At 38.1% G+C, this 13,249-nt stretch overlaps 1 protein-coding gene across 2 annotated transcripts in view; it reads right to left on the bottom strand.

Moving 5' to 3' along the window:
* The window catches only part of ANK3 (ankyrin 3), a 750,492-nt gene that overhangs the window by 243,848 nt on the left and 493,395 nt on the right, over nt 1-13,249 (bottom strand). For both annotated transcript variants that reach the window (XM_018042183.1, XM_018042184.1), the window contains 3 exons: nt 9,030-9,131; nt 8,520-8,618; nt 8,214-8,312 (listed from right to left, as the gene is read on the bottom strand). In XM_018042183.1, the coding sequence (XP_017897672.1) occupies nt 8,214-8,312; nt 8,520-8,618; nt 9,030-9,131 (300 nt within the window). The remainder of the gene's footprint in view (nt 1-8,213; nt 8,313-8,519; nt 8,619-9,029; nt 9,132-13,249) is intronic.

Here is a 13,249-nt window from a genome sequence, read left to right as displayed (position 1 = left end):
AATATGAAACATGCATAACTGCAATCCAATGTGTGTGTGTGTGTGTATGTGTGTCTTGGGGGGTGGGGTGGAGGGGATAGGTGGGTTTCATCTTTGTCACTCTTCCCAGACCTATGAGGGAAACTGAAAGCTAGTTTAGACCTTTTATCATATTACTTTTTTCTCCTTTTCTTAGTTGACCAAAATGAAAGACTGTTCAACTCTTGGTTGATTTAAATATCTCTTAACCAAAAAAGACAAAAAAATTTAAAATATTAAAAAGAAAAGGTGGATTTTCCTTATCACTGTATGAACTGAGTATCTTTCTTTACATATCACCCCAAATTTCCGGAGCAAATATTCAGATTTTAGGAGTAAAGTTTTTAAGAAAAAATTCCAAAATGGATATTATTTTCTGAGACATAAATATCAAGTAGATAATATATGTCAGTGGTGTCTCAACTCCAGGGCAGAGATCTGTTGTAGTTTAAGATTACCTAGGAAACACTGGTCCTGCTGCACGTCTGGTTTCTAGCCCAGTGTACTTGCACTCTTCTTGAGGACACCTGCCAGAACCAAACATTTCCTGACCCGTGAACGGAATCCAAAACTAGGCACTGAGCTTTAGGAGATGCTGCTCTTGCAGACCTGGAGTTTCTACAGAGTGACTAATAAAAAGTTACAACTTTTACATCATCCCGTTGCCTTCTTCATCATGGCAGAGGGTGAAATGCTGGAATCTCAGGAATAATCTGCAGACATGAGTCAGTGAGATGGGGCTCTGTTTCCACAGTAGTTTTTCTTTTCTTTTTTGAATGCTTGACACTGTATAGCTATGGCTTGAAAGCCGGTTATTTTCTGAATGGTCACATGCTTTCATCCTTTTTTAAGTTTATAAATTTTTATGGATATATAATTCACATATGAATAAACTCACTTTCTCAAAGTGTAAAATTTAGTGTTGTTTTCATCTGTTTGCAAATTTGGGAAAATATCCTCACCACCTAATTCCAGAACATTTCATCACCTCAGAAAGGGACCATTAGCAATCATACTTCATTTGCCCCTCCTAACGGTCACTGGCAACCACTCATCTGCTTTCCATCTTCACAGATTTGTCTATTGCAAACATTTCATGTAAGTGGAATCACACAATATACGGCATTGAATGGTCTCATTTTACTTCTGCTGACCACACTGATAAGATGATTTTTTGATGAGGCCTCCATCAAGGAAATCTCGATTTTATAGTGGACATTTGAGTGTGTGTGTGTATTTTGGTCCCTTCATTTGGCAGTACTGCTTTTTCTTTAGAGGAACTATGTTTTCCCTGATGGTTAGGTGGGACTGGTCTTGGTTGGACTTTGATGCAAACTGGCCAGCCCTTCTTCAACCACAAGGTGAGCGCACGTAAAGGATGGCTCTGCATGCTGTTCCATGACTACTCTCCAATCCTCAGTCCTGTTTTCTACCAAACCTCCCCTCTCCACCCTCGGATGACCTGTAGGGAACATATCAAAGGACAATCTTACCCTTTAGCTTCTGACTAGGTTCTCTCACTCCAACTACCTAGTTTCCAAAGCTTTCTGAAAGCTTCTTTAGCCTTCTGTTCTATGGGTTCCTCAGAGAATTCCAAATTGCTGAAGTTATTTGGATTAAAGCAATAGAAATTAACACCAATTAATAAAAAAATCACCTTTCAGGAAAGGATTAAGAAGCTGTGAGAACACATACACAGCATTTAGTTATGTTATAGGGAGATAATTCTAAGCACCCTTTGGAAAGAGTGAAAAAAGGTATTACCATTACTCTCTAGTGCAAAGAGGCTTAAGGTACCAGCAAATTCAGTGTGGATGACCTAGAGCTGTAATGCTTTCCTGTGAAATGGTACTTGGATTAGGAAAATGGTCAGATTTCAGGAAAGATGTTATTTTTCTCTTAAGAGAAAAAAGTACATCACTGGTTTTATATTAATTTCCTAACTTAGGAAATTTCCAAAACAAAGAGCTGACCAAAAAGGAACATATGGGTGGCCCAATTTACATTTTCTTTTCTGTAGCAACAATAGACTGAATTCTCAAAAAGCAGAACAGCTCAAGACTGAATATGCTTCTTGATACCCGACTTTATCCAGTATCTTCAGTTCCCTCTGCTCTGAAGGCATTTCAGTGTTATTATAACTGTTGTGGTGTTATTATAAGTATGCAAAGTTGCAGATTTATAGTTTTATAGATAGTGCTGAGGCATGCTGCCTAGATCCACTAAAATAAAATAAAAATGAAATAAAATGACCTAAAATAAGGGCTTAAATTTCATCCTTGAAATTTTCTTATCTATGCTAGTTTCCTCTAACTAAGCCATTATATATCAAAAAGTCCTGTTTCTAATTAAAATATTAAGGGCTTGGTAATAAATTTGTACTGATTTGTATATGATACTAATTTTTCTGAAGGCTGTTTACATCAGAGATATGCTATGAGTTTGAAGGTCAGAAAGGCTCTATTTGGACCACATCCATTGTCTAGCTTCATCAGGATCTGACCTCCTCCTCAATAGGAAACATTAAAAACACAGGAAGACCAAGGAAACATTGATTTAACTAAAGGGCTTTGTCTTTGTTAAAACCACTGTGAAAACCTGTCCATTTAGAATACTTTGATAGCGAAAATATTATTTGAAATAGAATCCCAGGGACGGGGGAGCCTGGTGGGCTGCTGTCTATGGGGTTGCACAGAGTTGGACACGACTGAAGCGACTTAGCAGCAGCAGCAGCAGCTTCTTTTTTATAAATATGGTTGGTGTCTTATGGAATAAAGACAGAGAAAGAGAAAAGCATGAGGGATGTCATTTGACATAACAGTTTAGGATTTTTCAAGAGCAAACACTGTTAATCATTGTTGTGTTTTATATAAAGTACCAAGGACTTAAATTAGAGGTCTTTAAAATCATAATTTAGTTATCTAACCCCATTTCTTTCTCAGAGGAGGCCTAAATGATTTCCTGGAACATTAAGTAATATAAGAAAGAGTTAACTACTTATTAAGACCTAAGATCAAGGCAATGACAAGAATTATTACAAGAATATCTATAAACGCCTAGTTTATAGAGTCTCAGTTCATCAGAACTTGATATTGTCCAATGCTATTTTTATTTTCCAGGAGAATTTTTATATTTAAGGAAGGTGAGGGGCTCTTTTGATACTGTTCCTCATTGGCAATTAATTATTGTCTATATAGGATAAAATTTCACATGGACAGGAATATTGTTGTTCTTGAATATTAATATTCCTGTGATGTTCTGCCACCTAAATGGAATTTCATTGCACTTCATGGTGGTATTGTTTGTTGTTCTTTATGAAAGTTCCTTTTGAAAAGCTGCTACCAGGAATTATCTTTGAAACCCCATTCGGCTGTGTGGTGATCTCATTACTTACTCCATCCGTAGAATGATGCAGTTCAGAAGGTTTCTGAGGGCAGGTGTCTAGAGGAAGGGGGGCAGGTTTTTATTGTCAAGTGTGTGGCTGGGTATTCCAAGCACAGCTCCAAGGAACAGGGCATTTCATAGCCCATGTTCTTCTTCCGCACTTCATCATCAGAAGAGAATGTGTATAAATTGAAATCAAATCTGGTTAGGATTTTATTTCGACTACAGCTCCTCCCAGACATTGGAGAGAAGGTTTGAAACTATGCCTCCTTTGATCATTAGTCAAGAGTGTGTACATTGTTTACAAGACGGGGAGGCTAACCATCTCTCCCTTGGGGGAAGAAAAGAAGAAAACGAAAATGGACTGAAGCATTTCCCACTAGCTCAGAGCTTAACGCCAGCTACTTCCTGAGTGAAAAAGATCACAGAGGCATTTAAACATAATTGGTTGAAAAGCATAATGCTTCTCTTGTGGTCAGCTGGTCTGTATTTCTCTCATATTTGTCAATATTCAACTTTATATCACTCCTTTCTGGAAAAACATTATTACTCTAAGTGAGCTCTCACTGGGAATCAGAACAGGTGGCATAACCCATGGAACAAAAGTCCAACCACAGGGAACTAAACATTCGACCAGTTACACAAGACACCAGGTGGTTGGAAGAACAGTTTTGAGAGGGTAACAGGCAGGAAGGCCAGCGGTCTCCAAACGGAGGAAACAGGCTGCAAGCGTCAGGCATTTTCTCTCTCTCTCTCTCTTAAGCGGCAGGAGGAAACTAACTACAAGTGTCAGACTATTTTCCCTTCTCTACACAGAATTAAACGGAGGCTTCTCTTAAAATCCGGTGTTGCCATGAGGACACCTGATTCCACCGGAACTTAACTTTTCTCAAACCCTGAGCTAACCAAGGTGTTTTTTTTTTTTTTTTAATTTTTATGGAAATGTTTTTCTTAAGCTATGTTAATAAACTATGTATTTACCCTAGACTCTGTCTTTCTTCAAGTCAGTTCCACTTAAGACTCAGAACCCATAAGGGCTCAACAGACCAGTACGTTTTACTCATACATTGCTCTCCTAACCTATGTTAATGAAACGATATATTTACCTGGAAACCTGCCTTTTCTCAAGATCCACATCATTCGTTTTATGGCCTGAGAGGACTCACTTTGTGTCAGTGTTATCCCAGAATGCGTGTTGCGGGGGAGGGGCCTGGTGCCACTCTGAGGTTTGAGACATTTCCTTTCTGTAACCAACAGCTTGCTCATAGGTATATAACATACTGCTGAAGGCGAGCACAGGGGGCCTCTTTCTGCCCCCTTCTGATGTCTATGTCAGAAGCTTTCTCTATCTCTTTTATACTTAAATAAAACTTTACTACACAAAAGCTCTAAGCAATCAAGCCTCGTCACCGGCCCTGGATTGAATTCCTCTCCTCTGGAGGCCAAGAATCCTGGCTTCTTTCATTGCTCAGCAGCAACCTTTCAGTTTCTTTTCTGCAACACTGATATTTAATGGCATCAGAGCTTTCATCAATATGGCTGAAGTAACAAGGTGGAAAGTCACTGCAATTCTGTGGACCCATAAAGTGCAAGAGGCTCCTGTTATTCAAAGATAATCAGTACTGGAAAAAGCTGAGGAAATCAAGCGCACTGAAGGTGGAGATCAAAAGGCCACAGTAAATAATGAAAAAAGTTAGATTGAGACTTCATCTTGAAAGAGAAAACCAGAAATTGTAAAAGTGAATTTATACGATTTAATAAAACGTAGGTTATTACTGCATCGTGTATGAGTTCACAGAATGAATGAAGACTAAACCAACTATGATTCTGGGGGAGAAAGTATGATTTTCATTTCCAAGAACACTATATGATGGGTCGACAGCCTTCACTTTTTATTTTCAGACTAATTTTTTCCTTCATTTAACATTTTGATTCTCAAATCATTCAAGTTGGAAACATCTGTCAGGAAATCATCCTGATTCTTCATACAGTCTGGTCTACTCCTGCCAGAAAGCCACGACCTCACAACTTGGCTGTGGGTCCAGCAGTCCTCTAGCATCATTTTTCCTGACTTCAGAATGATAGCCTACATCTTTTGGAAAACTTGCAGCTTTGTTCTATAGTCAATTTGTTCAACCTAACACCCTGGGGTAGATATTGATGAACACGGATAGATGTCAGCCTTTAGCTGGAAGGAATGTTTGAGTAGAAGTCAGTTCTTAAAATGGTCAGGTCCTTAGAGATTATCATACTAAACGAAGTAAGTCAGAAAGAGAAAGACAAACACCATATGATATCATTTATATGTGGAATCTAAAATATGATAGAAATGAACCTATCTTTGAAACAGAAACAGACTCACAGACACAGAGAAAAGACTTGCCATTGCCAAGTGAGGGGGAAGGATTGGGAGTTTGGGATTAGCAGAGAATTATTATATGGGGAATGGATAAATAAGATACTACTGTGTAGCACAGGGCACTATATCCAATATCCTGTGATAAACCATAATAGAAAAGAATATGAAAAAGAATATATATATAAATGTATAACTGAGTCACGTTGTTGTGCAGTAGAAATGAACACAACATGGCAAATCAACTATACTTCAATAAAATTTTTTTAAAAAATAGGTCCTTAGTGGATATTTCTGTGTTATGATGATGTATGCTCTCCTACACAAGCTCACATCTCTGGGGGACTCACATAATGAATAATTTGGATAATGAAGACCTGTATTTCTAGACCAATAAAGTGAACTTAATTTTTTTGGACTCAAAGTCCACCAAATGATAATCTATTAGTCTTTTTGTTAGAGCTCCATGCAGGACTCTGAGAGCTTGTAGGAGAATCTTCTGAAAGAATGATGGGTGTATATCCATTACAACCAATCTGGAAATTTTAATGTTTGGGGATTTTAAAATTTCTTCTGCTTCCCCCCCCCCCCCGCCCCCTACTAATCTGTTTCAGGGAGCAACAACAATGCCTCGGTTAGTAAATAGGAATTGACCATACTGGACTTTAGCTAACATCATAAAATAGAATAAGTCTCTACATTACAGAGATTCTCCAATCATTTGTGTTTATCACTACCAGCCATACATACCAGTCTACAGATGGCTGACTTTGAAAAACCTCTTCCTTTCACACGTAGAGGATTGCAAATGAGGATATATATGAAACAAAATAATCTGGAATAATTTACCTATTCAATGAATATTTATGTGTGTGTGCTAAGTTGGTTCAGTCATGTAGGACTCTTTGTAATCCTATGGACTATAACCTGCCAGGCTCCTCTATCCATGAGATTCTCCAGGCAAGAATACTGGAGTGGGTTGTCATGCCCTCTTTCAGGAGATTTTCCTGACCGAGGGATAGAACCTGTGTCTCTTACGTCTCATGCACTGGCGAGCAGGTTCTTTACCACTAGTGCCACCTGGGAAGCCCATTCAATGAATATAACTCTTTTAAATTTATATTTTACATTGAAGCATAGTTGATTTACAATGTTGTGTTAGTTTCAGGTGTATAGCAAAATGATTCGGCTATGCATATACATATGGTCATACTTTTTCAGATTTGTTTGCTAAATACATTATTATACAATATTGACTAGAGTTTCCTATGATATACAGTAGGTCCTTATTTATCTATTTTATATATAGAAGTGTTTTCTCCTGCATGCTCAGTTGCTTGGTCATGTCCAACTTTTTGCAACCCCATTGATGGCAACCTGCCAGGCTCCTCTGTCCATGAAATTCTTTAGGCAAGAATACTGGAATGCATTGCCATTTCCTACTCCAGGGGATCTTTCCAACCCAGGGATAGAACCCGAGCCTTCTGTATTGGCAGGCGGATTCTTTACCAACTGAGCCACCTGGGAACTCCTAATTTATCCCCCTACTCCCCACCTTTTTCTGCTGGTTTTCATAATTTTGTTTTAAAGTCTGAGTCTGTTTCTGTTTTGTAAGTAAGTTCATTTGTATCATTTTTTTTAAGATTTCACATATAAGTGATATGTAGTATTTGCCTTTCTCTGACTTACCTCACTTAGTATGATAATCTCTAGTTCTGTCCATGTTGCTGCAAATGGCATTATTTCATTATTTTTGACTGAGTGGTATTCCATTGTATGTATGTATGTGTGGACAACACATCTTATTTATCCTTTCCTCTGTGGACAGACATTTAGGTTGCTTTCATGTCTTGGCTATTGTAAACAGTGCTGGAATGAACACTAGGGTACATGTATCTTTTTGAATTATGGTGGTCTCTGGGTATATACTCAGGAGTGGGCTTGCCGGATCATATATATGGTTATTCTACTTCTAGTTTTTTAAGGAACCTCCATATTGTTCTCCATAGTGGTGCACAAATTTACATTCCCATCAACAATGTATGAATGTCCCCTTTTCTATACATGCTCTCCAACATTTACTGTTTGCAGACTTTTTAAAAATTGCAACAATGCTTTATTAGGGTGGCCAGGAATTGAACCCACATATCTCCAAGGTCTGCCTGTGCATTCATATCAAAAAAAGTTACTGGAAAATACAAACAAAAGGACAGGACCTAAGTGGCCACCTAAGTGGCTTGGTGAGTGAATTTTTGCTGCTTTTAAGGGCAAAGGGTACTTCTTCATAGCCCTTGCTGCATTGGCCCTGCCCATTGCCCTGAGTTTTTCCTTGATGATGATATAGCTCTTCAATATTGTTTTCTTAGAATACACAAGAATAAACAAGCACCCGACCCAGAACATTATTTGTGAATCATAATCACAGCATTTCTTGGCATCTGAGATATAGGTTTACCTGGGATTGGGCGTTGACATTGGCTCCATTTGTAACCAAGACTTTTACCACCTCTGCTTGCCCTGCCAAAGATGCTATATGCAACGCTGTGTTTCCTTTCTGTGAAATGAGAAACAAGATCCATCAGTTCACCCATCTTTCTCTCTGCTTTCAACATTTTCCAAAATATTAAATCCCTCTGTAAGTTCCCCAGGAGAGCAATGTTGATGAGTATTTCATGAGAAGCATGCCCAGATTTTTACTGAGGGCTGAATTCTCATTGAACTGGGCAACTGATACAAAAAGTTTGAAATGTGTGGCACTGACCTTTGTCGCTGCATCCACACTGGCTTCTCTCTGCAGCAGTTCAGAAACAACTTCTACGTGGCCCTCTTTGGAAGCAAGATGGAGAGCGTTCAACCCATTCTGATTAAGTGAAGGGAAAGCTTTACTCAGCAGGTTGAAACAGAGTGGTAAACAGTCTACTAAGAACTCTGAAGGGAACACCCTACCAACAACCATTTGCATGTGTGCAATGCAGGAGCCTGAATTAGGAATAAAAGTACTTGTGGCAATTAGGTGGGTTGTTCTGATGTCATTATGTACTGTATTTTAGGAACTAATTGTTAAAGGACACATGTCTACATTTCTGAATGCTCCTCTAACAAAGCGAAGAATAACTTGATCATTCAAGTTGGTGACATTTAATAGAAAACACTGGCAAAAAGAGAAAGTCTTGGTAATAACTTGGTAATAGAGGATTTAAAGACTTTAAAGTCTGGATTTTAAAAATTTTAACTGAAAACTTACATAACAACAACAATCACCACAACTAACCTGATTGCAAATGTTGATGTCAACTCCATTTTTTATGTAGTCAAGGGCCTTTTCCAAGTGTCCAGCTCGAGCTGCTCTTAAGTAACTCGCGTTGGCATCAGACTGAATAAAAAAGAAAAAAAAGAAAACATTTGGTTAAAAAAAGGAAACGAATTTGCCTGTTTCTAACTACCAGATGATTGTTCAAACTATTTACAAAGAAAGTAAAACTGAGATTTTTTTCAACTGAACTATTTTATTTCTAACATGAAAACAGTAATATAAGGTCTTCATGAAGTCACCAGGAAAAGAACGAATTCTTCAAAAGTTAGTTTCAAGTGTATAAAATTACCCCTTCTGTGATGCCATAAGTGATTCCAAACTGAAAGAGAATATTTCCCAGGATGTGTAGGTATGTACAATTTCATGAGAGTTAAGAAAAATCCTGAAACTTTCTAGCAGTTACATTATAATAAACCTCACTGCTCTCTTTAATCATAAATTTAATTATACAGATGTTGAACTACAATACTATATCTGAAACTCATATAATTTTTAAAAGAGAGGTTTAACATTACCCCATTCTCTTGTATATAACAATGGCCAATTTTTCAATTAATAGTTTCATAAGTACATTTAATGCTGTTATACTAGTTACACAGGAATTTGTGGTTAATGATGTTCTCTGCAATTTTCCTGTAGGTCATAGTCATGTTTTGGAACATTGACTGTATTTGAAAAGCATTCATTTATAAGTGTCTACAGTTTGTGAAGCATACTTTCCATATATTTTAAAGCTAAGTCCACAACCTATGGACAACTTTATTAGAAGCATTAGCCTGTACAAATAAAGAAATATGTCCACCTTTTTTGAACATCAAAACCCAAGTCTATAATTCATTCATTGGAAGCTTCCAACTCTAAACTATTGCTAAACTCTAATACCTACAATTACACAGCTGAAATCATCTGCTACTGAAATTTTTTAATAGAAAAAAAGGTGACAAGAAAGACCGCCAAGTTGAGTCTGCACAGTTTGAAGAGGAATCTTGTTTCATGTAAAATAATACAGAAGGAGATTCTCTTGAAAGGGCTGCCAAAAACATCACTGGTTATAAATGCAATCATGCAGGATATGGCTTAAAAGAGCCAAGTGTCTTCCTTCAGTCATTTGGCCACTGCCTCCTTCAAACTCCCATTCACTTGTCACCTCATCTGTAAAGGCTTCCCAGGCCTCCAGGCAGAGCTTAAGCTCAGTGCTCCCAAGGCACTCATTTCATTGAGCCCTCTTGGTGTTTATCATAGTTTTTGTTGTACCTGTCCTTTGTCTTCCCTAAATTGTAAGCTCTTTAATAATAGGCAGAGCTGTATTAAGGGGCAGACAAATGGAAAGTCACTAAGACGCCAATCCTTGAGAAACACTAATTTGACCCTGGAAATGTACTTGAGGTGAAGAGAATTCTGTTCCTCACAAGAATCTCCAATTTTGGTGTGGGTCAGTTAAGAGTTGACTTCCTCAAGACCTAAATGAAACGGCAGTGCCTCTAGGGTCTCCCCCATTTCCATGCACATTAGTATGCCTCTCTCTGAAAGAGTCCTGCTTCTTCTAAATTAGGGTTTCTTAATCTCAGCAGTACTGGCATTTTGATCCAGATAATTTTTTGATGTAAGGAACAATCCTGTCCAGTGTCCATGTTCACCAGCATTCTCAGCATCTACCAATCAGGCACCAGTGGAATCTCCTATTTGAGACAACCAAAAACATCTTCAGGAAGCCAAGTTTCCCAGGGTGAAGGCTAAAACCTCTCCAGTTGAGAACCACTGCTCTAAAAAAATAGTAAGTCGATTTGTTTAAAGATTGTGCTTTTCAAAAGGCTTTCATATTTTGCATTGCCATACGCAAAATATGGCATTGCCATATGCCTTGACCTAGCACAAGGCAGTGGCTATAACACTGATCCTTCTGTTTCCCCTACAACTGGAAGCATCCCTAGCACATAGCAAGTGCCTATAAATGATTTGTGAATGGATGAATCAACAAATAAGTAAACTGTATGGAAATAACTGATTAATTGAGGAAGGCATGGCAACCCACTCCAGTATTCTTGCCTGGAGAATCCCCATGGTCAGAGGAGCCTGGAGGGGCAGTCCATGGGGTTGCAAAGAGATGGACATGACTGAGCAACTAAGCACAAACTGTTTAATTAAAATATTTCCTGGAATAATACAGGAGGCTTTATTAACAACAACAAAACAACACAAGAGCTATTTACGTTGAGAATTTGCTATGATATAAAGCTGAACAGCAGAGAGCATAAGCTAAGCCATAAATTTTGTGTCTGGGAACATATGTAGGTATTGCTAAAGTAAAATTGGGATTTGAGTCAAGCATGCAGATAATTTAATCAGGACAGAGAGTTAAGTAAGTGTAAAACAACAGATTTGGTTCAAATCAGACAAAGGACACACTAAAGTTTCCAGGAATGTAATGAAACACAAAGTTCAGTCTTTAAAGCAATTTGGTACTTGGAGAAGGTTAGTTTTGTTTGGTTTGTAAGTTCAGTTAGAAACAAATTAGCTATGCAAGGATGGGTCCCTGTACCATAAAACATCATCTTCTTTGTGCCTGCTCAGTGACTTATTAGTGAATTTGCCCAGAAGGGCTCTGATGCTGTCCTGGGAACAAATGACATCAGCCTGCCTGGATTATTTCAATGGCCAGAGATAACAACAGTGAATTAAGTAGGCACCCCGAACCCTGACTTTGAATACACAAAAACAGCAGTTATAGAAGTTTAAAAAAAAAGCTGTCAGAATTCAAGGAAAGCCCCTGAATTGATTCCAGATCTGAAAAGGTTTGGCGACTCTTTACACTGTCCGTTTTTCTCTCACATTGTCTCAGAATTTTCCCACTAGAAAATTTAAAGCAAAACAAAATACAGACGGTATAAATAAAATCTTCTAATTCAGTGGTTGCCTACCTATTTGGTGTTCAGATTTTTTTGAGATTAACAAAAGTTATGAATCAGTTGCTTTCCTTCAATAATCACACACATATATATATACATAGATCAAGTATGCTTATGTACATCAGATCTGCATACACACACATTTTCATACAGACATCCAATATGCATATACAAATCTGCATACATGCAATATAAATATAAATCTTCATGCATGCCATATAAACATGCATGTGCATAAAAATGCATGTGCAAACAATTTGCACACTATTTCAGGCTCAGGCTCACAAAGCTGGCTCACAGATTCATGTCTAAGAACATCTGCTCTAAGGATAAAGAATTCTCTATTTTACCCAATATACCCTGGTATCAAATAATTCTCTGAGGTGGCTAATTTATCACCTGAGAACTTCAGGAAAAAGAGAAGGGAAGAGAAAAAGAAATTATTTAATTTCTTTTTTTTTTTTTCACTTCTCCCAGCTCTCTGTTATGTGCAGACATGTCCAACACACCAATAATAATAACCAGCCTCTGCCTGTACTTCAAAGAAGTAGTCTAGGAAGAGAAAGAGAGGAAAAAACGAAGAAAGAGCAAGAAGAGGGAAGTAAAGACTGCCCTCAAGAAACATGACAACTTAGGAAATGCAGTTATTATGGCACACAGACAAGAACTGAGAAGCTCTTCCTCTAGTCTCAGCCACCTGCCAGCCACGCAGCAATGTCCTTCTTCCACAGGTGTTAGTTGCCTATGGACTTTGTTCCAGTCCTGCCAAAATCCAGCTGTATGGTGGGAAACAAAGCAGATGTGGTACCAGTTAAGACCCACTTGCCTTCATCTCATTCTTATACATTCCCAAATCGCGCGGCTTCATTGGCAGGGTGAAGGGTGAAGTCTTCACTTTTTTCTTTTTCCAGTTCTGCCTATAATATCTATATATTGGTTATTTCCTTACTCTTAAAATACATATAACATTTCCTATTAGGCTCAAAAGCAATGTGTTGCATCTCTTAGCTGTCATTCCATCAAGTAACTAGGAGTTACTCTTAACACAGGCTATGACCTGTTTTTTAATCTAGAACATTCTATCCAAACAATGTTTCTTTAAAGCCAGTTGTAGACAAATTACTCTGGAAGGAGATTAGGTCCCATGAGAGGCTGAGCGCTGTCACATGGAAAGTCATACTGAGGAGGCCATCGTCTACAGAGTTAGTTGGTACAAAGTGAGTATCAGCAAGTCGGTCAGCGTTTTTTCTCCTCCCCCGCCCCTCCGAGATG

The sequence above is a fragment of the Capra hircus genome, chromosome 28 (assembly GCF_001704415.2).
Source record: "Capra hircus breed San Clemente chromosome 28, ASM170441v1, whole genome shotgun sequence".
NCBI lineage: Eukaryota > Metazoa > Chordata > Mammalia > Artiodactyla > Bovidae > Capra > Capra hircus.
The sequence above is the reverse complement of the archived record's forward strand: the minus strand, read 5'-3'. Positions and strand labels throughout refer to the sequence as shown.